Raw genomic sequence first — 18,777 nt, forward strand, 5'->3', positions numbered from 1 at the left:
CCAGAGGACATGCAGCCCATATCTTTATGCTAATGCTTGCGTCTTCATGCACCCAGAAATGTGTGTGCTGTAGCCTGTACAGTAGGCTGCGCTCCGTTCCCTGTATAGACCAATGGGAGTTGAAAAAGAACTGCAAGTCGGTACTGTTGCACAGAACTCGACATGGCTCTGTTCTATATCAGTGCTGGTACGTTCTGTTCCCTCTGGAGGCTGCAGAGCTTCAGTAGAACATGAGGGGAAAGCTGCACAGTGTCTTCTTACCAACACTAGACTGTAGCTCCTGCTGCTTCTCACTCTCTCTTCACTACCTTTTCCACACCTAGGTATTTCCGTGGATAGTTATCAGTGATTTAATCATTACATGTTTTGCTTTTTTCATAATTTAACGATTTACACTTACATTATACATGACGTCCCTATTGTCTTTCAATAATAGCAAATCTAATAGCTCACAACGCATTGCAACGTGTTGTGAGCTTGCAGATTGGCTATTTTCACTATTCGTACAATGTACGACGTACAATGTCGTAAGAAGTTACTTGCAGCAGTGGTTAACTACACAATAGCTGTCATAAATCAGGAGTGTGTTACTATGGACTTCAGGTCATGGATGAGAGAGAGGAAGGTATGGATTATGGTGGCATAAGGCAGAAAGACAGGGAGGGAGGGAGGGAAGGAGGGAGAGCATTTGACAAAGAGAGTAATAGGGAGAGATGGCGAACAGGGAGAACTGAGAAAGGAAGAAAGAGAACAGATCGGAAGAATGTTTTCGAAAGAGACAGAGGCGCTACAAGGCCAAGGTGCGATGCATGGAATTGATCCAATCGAACACAGAGAACACAGACAGAGGAAGGGACAATAGACTGCGGAGGAGGGACGAGGGAGGCTAACATTGCCCATGCTAGCCAGCACACAGAGCCCCCGAATAATAGCGCAAACACAACATTCGCTGCTTTATACACAGTGTTAATTTAACTCTGAGAGGGTGAAAACGGGGCCCGTAACCACTACAGGGCACCGGCAACTTGGGCTAAACCCTCAATGAATCAACATTATCATGATGATGTATGATGATGATGTATAGACCCACATGACATCACAGGGGGCGGAATAATAATGCATACATTAGACACACAAAGTCACATGTTGGAGCAACAATCACACCCAGTGTGAAGTGAGCGGTGCCTTGATGATGACGCATAGTGATGTCTGATGTATTGACCCACATGACGTCACAGGGGGCGGAATAATAAGGAATAAACAGCTAAACACACAGCGTCACATGTTGGAGCAGCTAGCACCACTCAAAAAGAAAGACAATTATTTTTATATGATCAATTCGTTTGATTAACTGCTCAACGCCTCAGAGTGGTTGTAGTCGGTCTCTATCCACTCTTCCTTACCTTTGCGGTGGCTCTTGCGAAACTTGATGGCCCCCAGGTTGATGAGGTTCATGCCGTAGAGGTTGTAATCGATGAAGAGCTGCAGCAGGTAGGGGATGTGGCCTTCATGGGGCTGGTAGCTCTTGTTCATCACCGCTCCACTCTGCAGCAGCTCACACACCCTGGGAACGAGCCCAAGAGAGCTTGGTTAAGCCCCATTCATACTCTTTGTAGGGATTGCAGGTCTGCCATTTTCTAAGTGTGACACCGTCGTGCAAACGAGAGCATAAATCAGTCTTTAGTTCCCGTCGGAGACAGTTGGAAAGGCTTTAAAAAGGTTGGTAGATATTTTAAGACGGGATGACAAAAATGACCTTCAGGTGACAATCAAAGCCGTTTCCTCAACAGTTGAGCGCCTTGGCCCTTCTTGTCACCTCTTTTGAATCTATGTACCTATTCTCCAGTGAACACCTCTCTTCAAAAATCCATTCTTCTTCTGTGCTACTCAGAACATTACAACTAATGATGGTAAAGAAAGATTGATATAGATGTTCACTTCAGCATTTTTCCCTCCTTTAAGATTTACTGTTGGCCTTTTCTGCTTTATTTCAGATCAGTGGTCAGTGTGTAGAGGAACAGGAAACCAAGGGCTGAGAGACGAGACAAGACGGTGGTCCGATTCAAACCCCTTCCTCAAGCTTACTAGGAGCATACAGTAACCAACTTTGGCTGAACCACCAGGAATCCAGATTTTAGCACACCTTGAAGGGTCACTTTAACCTGACTCCGCCAGCTGGTGGCAGCAGTGAGTTCCTCCTTCTGCTCCCATCTGGTCCCTCTCGGGCAGAGACAATGTACTCCGAGCCATTTCTGACCGGAGAAATGCGGCCGTACGCTTCTCCCTCTCCCACATACTCTTTCCATCCTTTTCAGCCTTAATCTGTCCATCTTGCTGTATCACCTTCTTTCTTTGTTGATTTCTCCCTCTCTGCCAGTATCCCTCCCTAGTACCATACCTTGCTAGTTTCTCTCTGTTGCTCCATCTTTCTCTATGCATCCTTTTTTCCTGCACCCGCTCCCCTCTCCATTCTATCTCTCTCACACTGTTCCTTACACTCCTCACACTGTTCCTTACGCAAAGCCTTTCTCTCTTACGAACTCTGTCTCTTTCTCCCAGTATCAATCCAGCCTCACGCTGCTGCTCCAACTGATAACTCTGCGCAAATAAATAATAACTTCTCTGTCTGTGCTATCAGACACACACACACACACACACACACACACACACACACACACACACACACACACACACACACACACACACACACACACACACACACACACACACACACACACACACACACACACACACACACACACACACACACACACACACACACACACACACACACACACACACACACACACACACACACACACACACACACACACACACACACACACGATTTCTGTTTAGTGAGCTGGAGGACTGGCAACCCATCAAAACAATGGGGTTCCGAGGACAAGGTTTCTCGCTGCATTCAAGCTCAATCTATCCAGCAGAAGCTCACCTTTTCACCATCTGTGGGTTGAACAAGTAGATCTTCATGAACTGCTTCTCCTTGACATGGTAGCCATAGAAAGGCCTGGAGGACAGGGACAAGTGGTACAGAACACAACATTACAATTAGAAGCAGAAAACATCACGTCGCCAAAATCGCCATATAGTTCTTCTGTAGTCACTTCACTCTTATTCTTTGCAGCTCTGGTCTCTGACAAATGTAGAGAACACTAGGGCAATATTGACAAAATCATATACGTTGATAGAGATAATGTGACAATGATTTACTAGAGGGTATATCCGGAGGTCATGCGGCAACACCTACTGAGTGTCAAAAAATGACATTCTGGCCTTGACAGCCCATACATCCAAACAGAAAAGTCCTATCCGACTATGCCACTCACTTTATGCATGTACGTATTGAGAAATGAGAATATCACTTTTTCTTTTTTACATTTTCAAACAAACAAATAAATAAATAAACAAATAAACAAACAAACATCTACAAGCTCACATGCGAGGAGTTGTGACTTGTGAGCTTGTCAATCTGGTATTTTGGACAATTTTCAGCTGTAATGAAATGCCCAAAATCGGGATGCAGGTTTTAGCGGGTGGGCCAAGGTGGTGGTCGTACTGATAGGGTGGGCCAGGTGGTGGTACTGATAGGGTGGGCCAGGTGGTGGTACTGATAGGTGGACCAGGTGGTGGTGGTACTGATAGGTGGACCAGGTGGTGGTGGTACTGATAGGGTGGGCCAAGTGGTGGTGGTACTGATAGGGTGGGCCAGGTGGTGATGGTGGTACTGATAGGGTGGGCCAGGTGGTGATGGTGGTACTGATAGGGTGGGCCAGGTGGTGGTGGTGGTACCGATAGGGTGGGCCAGGTGGTGGTGGTACCGATAGGGTGGGCCAGGTGGTGGTGGTACCGATAGGGTGGGCCAGGTGGTGGTGGTACTGATAGGGTGGGCCAGGTGGTGGTCATACTGATAGGGTGGGCCAGGTGGTGGTGGTACTGATAGGGTGGACCAGGTGGTGGTGGTACTGATAGGGTGGGCCAGGTGGTGGTGGTACTGATAGGGTGGGCCAGGTGGTGGTGGTACTGATAGGGTGGGCCAGGTGGTGGTGGTGGTACCGATAGGGTGGGCCAGGTGGTGGTGGTACTGATAGGGTGGGCCAGGTGGTGGTCATACTGATAGGGTGGGCCAGGTGGTGGTGGTACTGATAGGGTGGGCCAGGTGGTGGTGGTACTGATAGGGTGGGCCAGGTGGTGGTGGTACTGATAGGGTGGGCCAGGTGGTGGTCATACTGATAGGGTGGGCCAGGTGGTGGTGGTGGTACTGATAGGGTGGGCCAGGTGGTGGTGGTACTGATAGGGTGGGCCAGGTGGTGGTGGTACTGATAGGGTGGGCCAGGTAGTGGTGGTACTGATAGGGTGGGCCAGGTGGTGGTTGTGGTACTTACATGCCCGAGACCAGCACCACCTTGAAGACGTGCTGGGCACTGGACGCAGGGTTCCCCATGGCCACGTTGAGGGCCCTGTCGATGCTAAAGGCCACCTGGCGCAGGTAGCGCTCCGGTTCCTCCTGGTTGTGGCCATCGTACGGCACGTAGATGTAGGGGAACACGCCGTGGATGTGGAGACACGTCTTCTGACCTGAAGGACAGTGACAGAGAGGAAAGCAAAATGGTTACGTTTGTGTTTGAAACTATTTTCTTTAGGGCAGTTACGGTTGATTGGGTTAGCACAGAGAGAGAGGTCTGGAAAGAGGGGATGAGGGGGTTGTATGCACCAACAGTAGGGCAAACCCTGAAGTCACTGAAGTCAAACACAATTTGTTGTATTGTTCAGAAGTTTAGTAAACTTGAGTATTTAACATTTCCATTCAATATGCAAAATCAGAGCACTGGATGTAGACACAGGTCCACAGACAGGACTTGGTCTATGATCCCTTAGCCTTTTGTTAACCCCAGCTCTGGGGAAACATATAGGGCTGAGGGAACATAACGCTAACCCCATGACTCTGGCCAAAAACAATTGGCTCAAGCATTAATCCCACTGTATTTACTAATCAGGTAAATTCAGAGCTACTTCACACAGTGGGTCCAAAATAAATCCGACCTCCAATGCCACATAAATCAATCTGACATTAAGGCGACAAGTCCTTCAATGAATGGGTGACAGACAGTGTCCTCATTGAACTAGTAGTATGCGCACACACACACACACACACGAGATGCTTTGGCCTAAGTCGTGAAGACTTTTACAGAGACCATTAAATCCAGTGACAGCTCCCAATTGAGATAGATGGTATGTGGTGGTGGTGGGGGGCGGAGGCTGGGGGGGGTGGAATCAAGCAGGGGAGATGAGGGTCATCCAGAGTAAAAAGCCTCCCTCACACACACACACACACACACACACACACACACACACTCGCCGTCTAACCGGCAGCCAGCCCCGGGTGGGCCCGGGTGCGCCCGGGTGGGCGGTCTCCGCTCAGGCACCGGCTGACGGATGAGTGCAACAAAACGAAGAAAATAAAGCGGCTCGTGAAAAGAGGCACGAGGTATGATTCATGACGGCAGAGCACACAGAGTTAAGGCAGCCCATTAGCTAAATAACTAAATGGCCAGAGTGCATTATGGGTAAAATGACACGAGCGGGCGTGGAGAGGAACTAAGGGTCCCGAGGAAGAGTGATGGGGAATGAGGTCATCCAGTGGACAATGAGGTATTACGAGGACAGCGCGTGACATCATCCTACCCTGACGGGCAACGAGACGCAAAGCGTGATTCTTACTTCCTCTGTAGATTGGCTATTTTCGGTGCGCGACACCGTCCGTCATGCGACGGTTAGTGCTGAGCCACCATCTTTAGTGTACTTAGTTGATATAAAAAGGGTGTATACAGTACTGTTACTACTGTATAAATGCTGTCCATTCCCCCTGGGTAGTTTTCTAAAACAGATTACTAGATAAGCCAAAGAGACATAAGGCAGACAGTGCTGTGTCGTATACGCCAGTGGGGGATTGTTGTGGGTTCAGAGAGCGGGGCTTGTGACGACTCGGCGCTGACAGGAGGGTCATCCGAGGCAAGCAGTGTACACTGCAGTCCCTCGACAACGTGCCTGGGTTCATTCTATCCCGCTCCGTGTGTGTGTGTGTGTGTGTGTGTGTGTGTGTGTGTGTGTGTGTGTGTGTGTGTTTCGGAGCAAACCAGCCCTTTCCTTGCATATATTGCCGACGGCGGGGCCGTTTTGTCTCACTTAAATTGCATTATGTAAAAGGATAGACAAAAGTCAATCAGGCAGATCGGAGAAGGCAGTGTTCTCTCCATATGCTGTGGTTGCAGGGCCAGAATTATGTTCGTCGTTTGGTCATGATGAACATTTGCCTGATGAAGACCTAAAGGGTCGAAACTTTGCAAGTTTTTGCCATATAATAAAGTAAGTCTCTTGTGGAGCTCTAGAAACAAGTGTGCAGATGTGTACCTTTTTGTTTGGTCATGCAAACCTTCCCTTCACACACACCTCTCTCTCTCTCGCACACCTTACCTTCACACCTCCCTCTCACACACTATCTTATCTATAACAATGAAGTAAAAAAAGTTAAAGTTAAATAAAACAAATTATATTAAATAATATATACATTTATTAGTTTTAGATTAATGTGAGATTGTTTGGACAAGGGGTGGCAGTGTTGAGCAGGACCCAGAGGCTTCTTGGAAGGTCTGCACATGCCCAGGCCATCCGATCATGACTGCTGCTCGCCTTCAATTGAGGAAGGGCATTTTTGTGCTGACCATGCTCCACACGATCAACCCCAATCCATGCACACAGCGGACACATGTAAACCTAGTCTGTCATAAACACACACACACAGATGCAGCACACACACACACACACAGATGCAGCACACACACACACACACACACACACACACACACACACACACACACACACACACACACACACACACACACACACACACACACACACACACACACACACACACACACACACACACACACACACACACACACACACACACACACACACACACACACACACACACACACTTTGTGCGGTGCCAACCTTACCTAGTACCGTATTATGGTATGACAGATGCTTGTGTGCAGCCCACTGCCGCAGTCCCCAGGGCCCAATTGTGTAATGGCTGGCCCAAAACGCTAATTTCTAAATATATAAAAATATATATAAAAATGCCTCTCCCTTCCTCACTAAGCATCTCTATGCATGAAGCTGCTGATTGCTTCCAAAATGAGCGGGAGCCGTTCAGTGATAAGATGTGCAGCTGAAAGATAATGAGGACGCCTAAATCATCTACACACCATGCATTGTCCTGGAAGGAGAGGATGGGTGCTGCAATGGATCACAAAACCCACGGCTCAGATCCCATCACAGTTGAGTCACAGATCATTTTTTCGGAGCAGCCAACCCCCAAAAAGTTGAGTATTCCGTGAAAATAGAAAATAGCCTGTCTAAGGGGGGGGGGGGGGGGGGGGGTAGTGTAGACCCCTGGGAGACTGCAGTCAAAGATATAAAACATTCAACATGTCTTAATACATCTTAAAATATATAAATTATTCAACACAAAAATAGCATGTGTCCAAACAAAACAAAAAGTAAACAACATTGTCTGGGGGTAAGGGTCGACCAGTCTTTGCTGTCACCATGTCCCCTGCCGAGAACAGTGAACACCCTCTCGCTAGGAACTGACGGGAGTGGGAGGTACTGGCCCCTCATGGGCCGGCCCTGAAGGAAGTTAGTATAGGGAGACGTGCTGTCTCCTATCTATGCCCAGAATGACTGCTCGTAGGAGGGCAGAGGTAGTGTGAGAGTTGGTTGGTCCCTGGTGGTGGTAGCTCCAAGACCTCCAAATAAGAAATAGATGATTCTACGGTAATAGCAATAGCATAGACAACGAGTAGACGGCAGTAAATGTATTATTTAAGTAATTCAAGGTAAATATGCATGTTGTAACCATTTTGATTAGTTTGAGCACCTGGAGGACCTCTGACACTTTCAGGTCATCTTCAGACAAGGTGACGGTGTCTGTAAGTCATCTTCATAGTTCAGACAAGGTGACGGTGTCTGTAAGTCATCTTCAGACAAGGTGACGGTGTCTGTAAGTGCAAAGTATACAGCTGCCAGACGGCTGAAGTGAAGATAGTGCTCCAACATGAGTTCCATCTTCTTGTGAACTTGGGTATGGGCTTGCTTGTGGGTCTGTATAGGCTAGCATTACTTGCTTGCTCTCACACACAGTGGCTGTTATAACAGCCCACGGAGGATGGAGGTGCTCCATCATCTAGTACTGACTACTGAGATTCTCCTTTAGGATGCTAAATTGATCACAAGTGCAAAGCAGCATCTATCTGTACTGTAGGCCCATCCTAGCTTCTATCACTGCTGTCACTGCTACTGCTTTTACTTTGCTCTTGGCATTATCTGTGGTGACTGACTGGTACAGGTATATTGCTATCGGGTCTCTGTTTCTTCCACTCTACTACTGCTCATATCAATACAGGTCTGTGCCTGCTTCGTGGTGTAGAGAGCAGTGACAGTCACGTAGCTTTCTGCTGCCCTATGGTCCCACCCATCTGTATCGAGGGTAATTGGTCGATAATTTAATCTTTTCACGTTCACAATATTAACGCCTACCTTTGTTTTATATTACAACATAGAGCAAGGCCTCTCGTTTGCAGTGATTCTCAATAGATTTGGTAACAGATTTAGCCTGTGACCAGTTTGATTCTGCAGCAATCAAAAATCCAGAAGGGTTTATTTGTCACTTATTCATACAGGTACAAGCAGCAAAATGTTGGTGGAACATGTTCCACAATACAAATAAGAGCTTATAGATGAGCTATTGTCAGCAAATAGATCTGGTGTAGACCCAGGACAGACCCCTGGGGTAGAGCGGGAGCAGGATCATCCCGTGGTACCCGCAGGTCCCAACGCAAATCTTGCGGGCGCTGGCGATATTTAAATACCTGCGATCGGCAGTAGCCGGTCAAAATAAAACCTGGGGGCCCTGCAAAATCCCTCACCCTCGCGCAATAAAGCAGATATGTAGCATCTGGCAACTTTTGCAAGGTATAATATGTCTACATGCAACAGAGGAGAACGCAATTCCCCATACAGAGTTCTCCTGAAGAGATTCAGGAAGTGGCCTTCAAATCTAGCGGAGATTCCTTGCCGCCTGGTATATTCCCATGTGTTTCCATAAGGACAGTGCCGCTACGTGTGTGTGTCTGTGACACTACCGGGTGCCACACAAAGGCTGCCAGCCACGTTGGCAGTGAGGGATGACTACCAATCAGTTGTCTCTCTTCAGCCTGCCATGTCTCTCTCCACACACACACACACACACACACACACACACACACACACACACACACACACACACACACACACACACACACACACACACACACACACACACACACACACACACACACACACACACACACACACACACACACACACACACACACACACACACACACACACACACACACACACACACACACACACACACACACACACACACACACACACTCTGCTGCTAGTTGCTAGGCAACAGCACCGGCAAAGCACAAGCCCATGACAGACAGTAGGGAGAAATAAACAAGGGCTTCTTTCCACCCAGCTGGAGAGACAGACAGAGAGAGAGAGAGAGAGAGAGAGAGACAGAGAGAGAGAGAGAGAGAGATAAAAGAGAGAAAAGAGGTGCAAGCCAGAGGAGATGAGAAGAATAAACAGAAGACAGCATGGGAGGGAAACAGAGGGTAGTGAAAGTGTATATAATGCGTTTGTCTGTGTGTGTGTGTGTGTGTGTGTGTGTGCGTGCATACATGCTTGCTTGCGTGCGTGTGTACAGGAGGGAGAGGCCGGTCAGATCACAAGAGGCACAGAGGGGGTGATCCAGACAGTACAGAAACAGGAAGCAGCAATAGAGATAAGGTGTATGGGAGGATAATACAGAGAAGCCATTCATGGTTGGAAACCAAAGAGGTTAATGTTTGAGGGGAGGGGGGTTGGAGGAAGTATGTGTCTCGCATCCCTGATACGATACAGTCTGATGCAGTAGTCATGGTGTGTACAGTACACTACAGGCTTGCCATTAAACTCATGGAAGTCACTGGAACCTCATTTTGTCTTTATTTTCATACGCTTGCTCCCTGCAAACATGCAGGTCTGCTGTTCAGTATGTATCTGCAAGCTAAGTGCATTGCCGTTTGACACTAGCCTAATGGCCACACGCCTTAGCTTCACTTGGACAGCCTTGGAGATTCTTCTGTTAAGCATGTTGAAATAGTGCTCCTCCGTCACATTTGTGATGACATCAACTATGTAAATAGATGCCAAAACATTTTGATCGCACACAATCTTGGCTGTTTATTGTTAGATTAGATTAAGTGCAGAATTGTACGGTACCTCTGCCTGAACTGTAGGAGACCTACAATCTGAATAGTTATTCTCATATATTCTCTAGTCTCCAGTCAGTCTAGCCAGCAATAAATAATAGTAAAATTGACCACTTTCAACGTGCCGTCACTATTTTGGGCATATCTTTATATAGGCAAAAAAACGAAAAGTTAAATAGCAGAGCTACAAGGTCACAACGTGCAGCTGCAGCGACGATATATAGTTTTTAGATTGTTTGGAAAAGATGTATTCACGGATGGTGTTACTGGAGTACGAGTCCCACACTGTTATTGTTCCCAGGCACACATGAAGCTGCCAGCCTCTTCCTTCCTTCCTGTCCGATTTGTGAATGAGGAAAGGGAGGAGGAGGACACAGAGCGGGAGAGGGGAGGGATGGAGGGAACAGGGAGGAGCAGGGGCCTGGGGGGGAGGTACTGTGACTGTACTGTACAGACAGTGGAGGGATGGAGGGAACAGGGAGGAGCAGGGGCCCGGGGGGGGAGGTACTGTGACTGTACAGACAGTGGAGGGATGGAGGGAACAGGGAGGAGCAGGGGCCCGGGGGGGAGGTACTGTGACTGTACAGACAGTGGAGGGATGGAGGGAACAGGGAGGAGCAGGGGCCCGGGGGGGAGGTACTGTGACTGTACAGACAGTGGAGGGATGGAGGGAACAGGGAGGAGCAGGGGCCCGGGGGGGAGGTACTGTGACTGTACAGACAGTGGAGGGATGGAGGGAACAGGGAGGAGCAGGGGCCCGGGGGGGAGGTACTGTGACTGTACAGACAGTGGAGGGAACAGGGAGGAGCAGGGGCCCGTGGGGGAGGTACTGTGACTGTACAGACAGTGGAGGGATGGAGGGAACAGGGGCCCAGGGGGGAGGTACTGTGACTGTACAGACAGTGGAGGGAACAGGGAGGAGCAAGGGGCCCGGGGGGGAGGTACTGTGACTGTACAGACAGTGGAGGGAACAGGGAGGAGCAAGGGGCCCGGGGGGAGGTACTGTGACTGTACAGACAGTGGAGGGAACAGGGAGGAGCAGGGGCCCGGGGGGGAGGTACTGTGACTGTACAGACAGTGGAGGGATGGAGGGAACAGGGAGGAGCAGGGGCCCAGGGGGGAGGTACTGTGACTGTACAGACAGTGGAGGGATGGAGGGAACAGGGAGGACCAGGGGCCCGGGGGGGAGGTACTGTGACTGTACAGACAGTGGAGGGAACAGGGAGGAGCAGGGGCCCGGGGGGGAGGTACTGTGACTGTACAGACAGTGGAGGGATGGAGGGAACAGGGAGGAGCAGGGGCCTGGGGGGGAGGTACTGTGACTGTACAGACAGTGGAGGGATGGAGGGAACAGGGAGGAGCAGGGGCCCGGGGGGAGGTACTGTGACTGTACAGACAGTGGAGGGATGGAGGGAACAGGGAGGAGCAGGGGCCCGGGGGGGAGGTACTGTGACTGTACAGACAGTGGAGGGATGGAGGGAACAGGGAGGAGCAGGGGCCCGGGGGGAGGTACTGTGACTGTACAGACAGTGGTATCCAGTGTTGCCATGTCAGCGACTTGTGGGCTCCTTTTTCTGCAAAGTTGCTCGTTTCTAAAGTGTGGTCGCTTATTTTGGCCTTGCTTCCTAATGTTCTAATTATTATTTTAACCGGGGGTTCCCAAATATCCCCATGCCGTGGACCCCCAAATTAATTTGTTTGTCCCTAAAGTTGCCTAAACCTCATCTGAAAATGTTTTGTGCCAGGACCCCAGAGGAGCCTTGTACCAGATTTGTTAAAAAAAACTCATCCAATTATTCCACATTTTATTTCAAGATTCACGATGCGTAGCATAATGACACAATGTGAATTTGTAGCTTGGCTATTTTCAAATAAGCCAATGTATAGTGTACATAGATTTAAAGGGCTCGTGTGGCATAGTCGCTTCTTTTGGGCTTGTTTTCCTAGACCTGCTTGCCTATGTCTCTCGCAAAATCTGGCAACACAGGTGTCATCTCAGAGAGGGAGGAGCAGCAGGGTTTGTCGTGCTCATCCTATTGCTAGCACCTCCCTCTGTGACTCAGCAGTCAGCACTCATCCTATTGCTAGCCCCTCCCTCTGTGACTCAGCAGTCAGCACTCACACTGCAGACCCTTCACCCTGTGGCGGTAAACAAAAAACACCACATAGCCAGCAAGAACATCAGTCTAGGGCTGCAAATATCGGTTATTTTCTCAGTGATGGACTATGGATGATTGGATGGATTACTTTTTTGTTTAGTCGAATAATTGAGAAGCAGGTTTTCAATGAATTGATGCGATACATTATAATTGGTTATAGATTTTTTATAATGGACAAAATCCATTAGTGTCAGCATGCTCACACAACGGGTTGCATTGCATCACAACGTTTTTCTCCAAAATAGATTTTATTTTTCATAATCTGTTAAATCAATTAGTTCAATTAACTGTTACAGCACTCTGTCTGCAAATCAGGCCAGCAGTCAGTGAATCAGACAGTAAGCTACTCGCAGAGTCAGTCAGTCAGTCAGTCAGTCGATAAGACAACTGGTGCATGAATAAGACAGTTTGCAAGACATTCAGTTAGTCAAGATATAAACCAGTCAGTCTGTAGTCAGTAATCATGGCAATTAGTAAACCAGCAAATTTGTCAGTCAACAAACCAGGCAGGATGTACTCCCAGAAAAAGACAGACAGAGCTGGGATCAGCCAGTGCTATGGCTCAGGGACTGCACTGCACTGCACAATGGCTGCAATCAGCATTAAAATCAGGTGCTTGTGTGTGTCTTGCGTGTCTGTCTGCATTCACCCATTTTAATGTCAACCTTGGTTCTTCTGACTGGTCCATGTGACTGCCTGGCCGACCAACCAGCAGGCTCCTTCCGCATAGCAGCTGTTGCTTATGCTTCGTTTGCTAAACATGAGAAGAAATATCCACTTTTTGGGTGGAAAAACACAATATTCCCAGTCACAATACTGCACCCGAGATGTTCTATTGACTAAGACCAAGTTTAAAATAAGAACAGAATACATAAACATGAAATATCTAGGAGGCAAGTTGGCAACACTTATTAGCATACTTCAATGGTAATAGAATAGACCATTTTCTGTCCAACCAAGCAATAGCAATCAGTAGGAGTGGAATTTGGAAAACCGGTGCTCTGCCACTAGCTCGGCTGCTCCATGCAGGTTATGTGTGCATGATGGAGCATACACATGCTCTCTCTCAGCCACATCCTCCATCTTGATTAGGGGCTCTCCTTGCACAGTTCAGTCTGGCAGATTGATAGCAGGAAGTGATGGGTCACACAGAGAGCCCCTCAACGTACCACAATACTCTAGAATGTGAGCCCTGGGGGCAGCGCACACACACACACACACACACACACCACCCCCCCCCCCCTCTGGCCTGACTATAATGTCTGGAGTGGACTATTGAAAAATGAACAGGGCAAGGTTAAATACCTCAGGACCACCAGACCTGCTCACCTCTTACCACTTACCAGACACTTTGGCAAGTAATCAACTATTAGAGGTTCTAGTTGGTAGGTATACCTGTAAAATAATACATTGCCCCTGTCTGATGGAAATGGAAACCCCACACTCCATGTCCAAAACCTTTACTTTTCAGGAAATTTTGAAAGAACATGTGTTACAACTTACAATGGACCCAATGTAGTTATCATGTAGTCACAAGCTTTTGTTCATTTCATAATTAAATATATGTAAAAAAAAAAATCCATATATGTAAAAATTCACTACATTCAGTTTCACTTTCAAAATGTTGAAATATGAAGAACAGAGATACAAGGTTTCTGCCCGACAAAACATATTTTGGCTTGTGGAACAGGGATGCTGTCTGCCTGGTGAATACAGGAATACATCATTCAGCCAGTGGACACAATACATTAAATGTCATACCCTTGCCTAAGAGTCAGATAAAGACACATGTCTATTAAGAATAATAGCCCAATACTTCCACTTCCCCTTAAAGGCCACTGTTTCATCAATGTTGTATTCGTCTCATTATTAGCCCATCCTCATCCCTGCTGCGGGGGCTTTGTTGCCACTCTCCATTATTACTCAAACATTGCTCATATATCATCTGCTTAATGAAACCCAGGAGCTATGAGAGAGGCACTCATCTCATAGGCAGACATATAGGGCCTAATGCTGAAAATCTGCCCTTTGGTGGCCAACTTAATTAGGGAAAACCAAAGGACTACCAGAATAATTTCTGCTCTGTGATGAGGGTTACAAGCCATCCCCTCCCCACCGTCCCCGTCAAGGATTGTGGGAGGTCCAAACTCCCTTCGCAATTATCCGGAGATCATTGGCCAGAGGGAGCTAAGCTAAGAAGAGGTTAATGACACTAACACGGCTATTAATTACAGTGTCAACAGTCAGTGAAAGAAGACTGGAAACAAACTAGGCCAAAGCTCTTGTGGTGGTTCATTTATTGTTTGTACGTGGCAGGTAGGTAAGGCCCAGAGGTAAAAGAGATTGTAACTGTAACATAGAGGTCACAGGTTTGATCCACATGACAGGCCCCATGAAGCCGAAACACCCCACACAGTGTCTCACACACACACACACACACACACACACACACACACACACACACACACACACACACACACACACACACACACACACACACACACACACACACACACACACACACACACACACACACACACACACACACACACACACACACACACACACACACACACACACACACACACACACACACACACACACACACACACACACACACACACACAGAGATGTGACAGAATACTCAGAAGGCCCATTAGAATATGACATACTATCTTGCGCAATCAGTGAGCACACACTGGCACAGAGCCACGCCAAGGGTCTGGAGCAGAGGAGTGAAAATCCACGTTCAGACACATTGGAAATTGGCAAAGCAATGCTCTGTCAAGGAGTATTGGAGTCACCCTCATTGTTCCATACGACGATTGTAGCCAGGCTGAGTGGTGCCTGCACAACTATCTATTCTCTATACAATATCTTATGCATTAGCATTACACAGATATCCTAGTGCAGTATAAATAATATGCATCTTATGGACATGCATCTTGTATGCCATGCTAGCCAGGGATCCTACATTCTTACATATTTAAATTTACATATCTGTTATTCGGTTATCATTTATTCTGTTATCATAATATGTTTGAGCAATGTACGTATGTATGTTGTATGCATGCATGTTGTATGCATGTATGTTGTATGCATGCATGTTTTGAAAATGCTAATAAGTTTAAAATCAATCATTTATTTATTTAAGATTAACTCTTGCACCCCTCGGCTATTGTGATCTTCAACATTCGAAAGACAAAAAGGATGCTGCCAAAGCAGAGGCTTACATTAAGGGTATTCCAGACTAGTCATTCTGCAGTCACTGTCAAAGCCTGCATAAGTGACAACTGTGAGCTGTATTAGGTCACGGGCAAATCAATAGCTTCTTCTGCAAGGGTAGCAACATTTGGCAACATCCTTCACTGTTGAGCTGGCACTGATCTAATGAGTTCATTGGTGGCTCCTGAAACATCTCTCACTGACAAAGGGAAAGTACGGGTCGTTTCAAATACATTACAGTAAACACATTAGACAACCAAGGCCTGTGCATGAATTAATTCGAGAACACAAAACGGGTACAGATGAATTTACAGAGGCGGAGCTTAAAGCAGGAAAAACGGCCAAGAAGAAAAATGCGCAATTCCACGGCACCAATCCAAATGGATCCATATATCCAGTGATTTTTGGCATTGTTATGCAGCTCTAGAGTGTTTGCCTACATGGGTGTATGTATGCGTGTATACAGTATGTGTATGTACATCTCACTCTGCGGTTCGTAGGCACACCCATATATATATATATGTATACTCACATGCGACACACGCAGGGAGAGAGTGAAGCAGTGGGATAAAGGAAAACCTCTGTCTCTGTTGGGGGGGGGGGGGGGGGGGGGGGGTTTACAGCGACAGCAGCGAGTGGAAGTAAAGGAGAAGTGAACAGAGGATAGAAGCGACAGGCCTGTAAATCACATCCTCTGTAATGGATTCATTCCCTTCATCCACTCCCCAAATTAAGCAGAGGAGAGAATGAGGAATTTATGCCTCCTTGCGTTATAAACTAATTACACAGCCTGTTTATTTATTTATTTCTTCTCCTGTCTTCATTGTAAAGCAGCTGGTAGTGACGCCTTCATATCACTCCAGTGGTGGCACTGATGGGGGTGTTTATACTTTGCCACTCGGCCTGCGAGTGGACAGTTTTGCTATAAAAGCACAAGGCCCCTGGGGGCGCTTTCAGGAGCCCAAGGTGAGAAGAGGACACAAGACTTATAGTATTTAGCCAGACTCCTGCAGGTGGACAGCTAATGACTTAAATATACAGAGACACTTGTGTTGAGGCCAGATGGTGAACATGGTGGTGGTTATGTAAGGCATAATGCGTCCAAGACCCGTGCATTTATTGAAAAATAATGCTGATGATTAGGAGGCTAATTACTCACCTGATGTTAAGTTTATCGATTTATGGCCATAGCTTATATAAAGTAAATAACCATAAATACAATATTTATTATTATGGATATCTTATTGTGGCGAGCGAGGCCAATGTCATTGTACCATTCAGTGGGAGAAGTGGTGATTGATTATTCTCTACTCCTGTCACTCTTCATTGCTACACTGTAGTGTCTGACGGTGGTCCTCGAGCGGCTGAGGGTTGTCTTTTGGAGAAGGTCCTAACCAGAGACATCCACGGGGTCATCAATGAAATATTATTGCAGCCTAGAAGACCAGTGGTTCCAAACGGTTTGCAGAGGCACACTAGTTTGCTGCGAGAAAAGTTCTGTGTTACCATTTTTGAAAAGATTAGCTGCAAAATTGCTGGGAAAAGAAAGTCAAATAATGGCAGAAATATCAGTATACATGAGATGCCAGCTCTTCAGGTATGAAGACATCTAAGTTATTCAGAGAGGCCCTCTTCTCCTTCTTCCCCCTTACTGAGGGCGATGGTCATCTGCATAGCCGTGCTGGCGACCTGGCTGTGCTTCTTTACTTGGGTTGTGGCAGATCATGGATGTTGAACAACATTGATGCCAGCCTAGCACCAAGCCCTGCTGTGCTGTGCTGTGTTGGCCATCACTGGTGTGTAGCTGAAAGCTGTGGTGGCTCAGAACTGCATTGAGACTACAGCAGTGCGAAAATAAGAAATTAGCCTAAAGTAATAACCAGCACCAGGGGAAGACATGGAGTGAGTAAACAATGTCACGTACGTGGAGCATGGCATGTCTGCTTCTGTGTCGTCTGTGTGTGTTTGTGTGTGTCTGTCTCTATCTACTCATCAGCAGTGCAGACTAGAGGAAGGGCTCCAGGAGTCGGAGCACAGTGCTTGCTGCTATTTTTGGCCCACTAGCATTCCCCTGACATACTGAACTGTACTACTGTACCGATACTGTGAGGATTGAGGGAACACGGAAGCAAAGAGGCAAGCCCTGGTCCCTGTGTGTTAATGCATTTCCACATTGCCTCTTCCCTCAGACTAACAGGATACTAACAGTACACAGATACAGTGTCTCTGCTTGTAAAACAGGTGGAAATGACACGAATGATCCTGAGATCAGTTAAATTAACACCCATGATTTTGCTGCGCACAGCCACCCTTTGTCAAGTCCCGCCCGTGGTTGTGCCCCTCTTCGCAGTTCGCACTCATTGGTTGCCGTTTCGTGGTTGGACAAAAATCCTCTCTCTCCATCCACTACCATTGTAATAACATGTTTTTCAGTTGCTTCGTATTGATATTCTGTGCACTCAATTCTTATTTTAAACTTGATGTCAGTAAAAAGGAACATCACAGATGCAGCATGGTGACTGGGCATATCATGTTTGTTTTTAGTTTTTTCCAAAAAAGATGTTTTAGCAAATTCAACATAAACAAGGCGGAACCAGGGTGGAACAACGCAGAAAGTTAGTCAGTCAGGGACCAATCAGAAGGCTGAAAGGGTGAATTCTCTTACACTGGCAAGTCTCCATATCTGAAAGTGAAATGCACCAAAACACCAGCATGACCAAATCTCTGGTCCAAACAAACACTTATGCTAGTTTCCACTCATTTGTTCCTGTAAATGGAGCAGGCTTGCCTCCAGTCTGTTGAGCCAAAAGCGAGAGGGGAAAAAAGGTGAAAAGCAGTACAAATAAATAAAAATAAATGCAAGAGGCCGTACTGTTCCCAAAAGTAGACATTCTGGTTGAGTACTACTAAGGCACCTGAACAATTTTTCATTGTCAAACTTCGACCAATCACAGCTCGACTTTACAAACAAACCCTCTCCAAAAGCCAGAGGGAAAATTCCC

The 18,777-nt window shown here is 47.1% G+C and overlaps 1 protein-coding gene across 2 annotated transcripts in view; it reads right to left on the reverse strand.

The window, feature by feature from the left end:
* rev3l (REV3 like, DNA directed polymerase zeta catalytic subunit) overlaps positions 1 to 18,777 on the reverse strand; it is an 89,609-nt gene that overhangs the window by 48,453 nt on the left and 22,379 nt on the right. For both annotated transcript variants that reach the window (XM_079525908.1, XM_079525907.1), the window contains exons 2-4: positions 4,404 to 4,596; positions 2,954 to 3,028; positions 1,404 to 1,564 (exon numbers count right to left, since the gene is read on the reverse strand). In XM_079525908.1, coding sequence (XP_079382034.1) covers positions 1,404 to 1,564; positions 2,954 to 3,028; positions 4,404 to 4,596 — 429 coding nt within the window. The remainder of the gene's footprint in view (positions 1 to 1,403; positions 1,565 to 2,953; positions 3,029 to 4,403; positions 4,597 to 18,777) is intronic.

Source organism: Electrona antarctica (assembly GCF_951216825.1).
Source record: "Electrona antarctica genome assembly, chromosome: 17".
Lineage (NCBI taxonomy): Eukaryota > Metazoa > Chordata > Actinopteri > Myctophiformes > Myctophidae > Electrona > Electrona antarctica.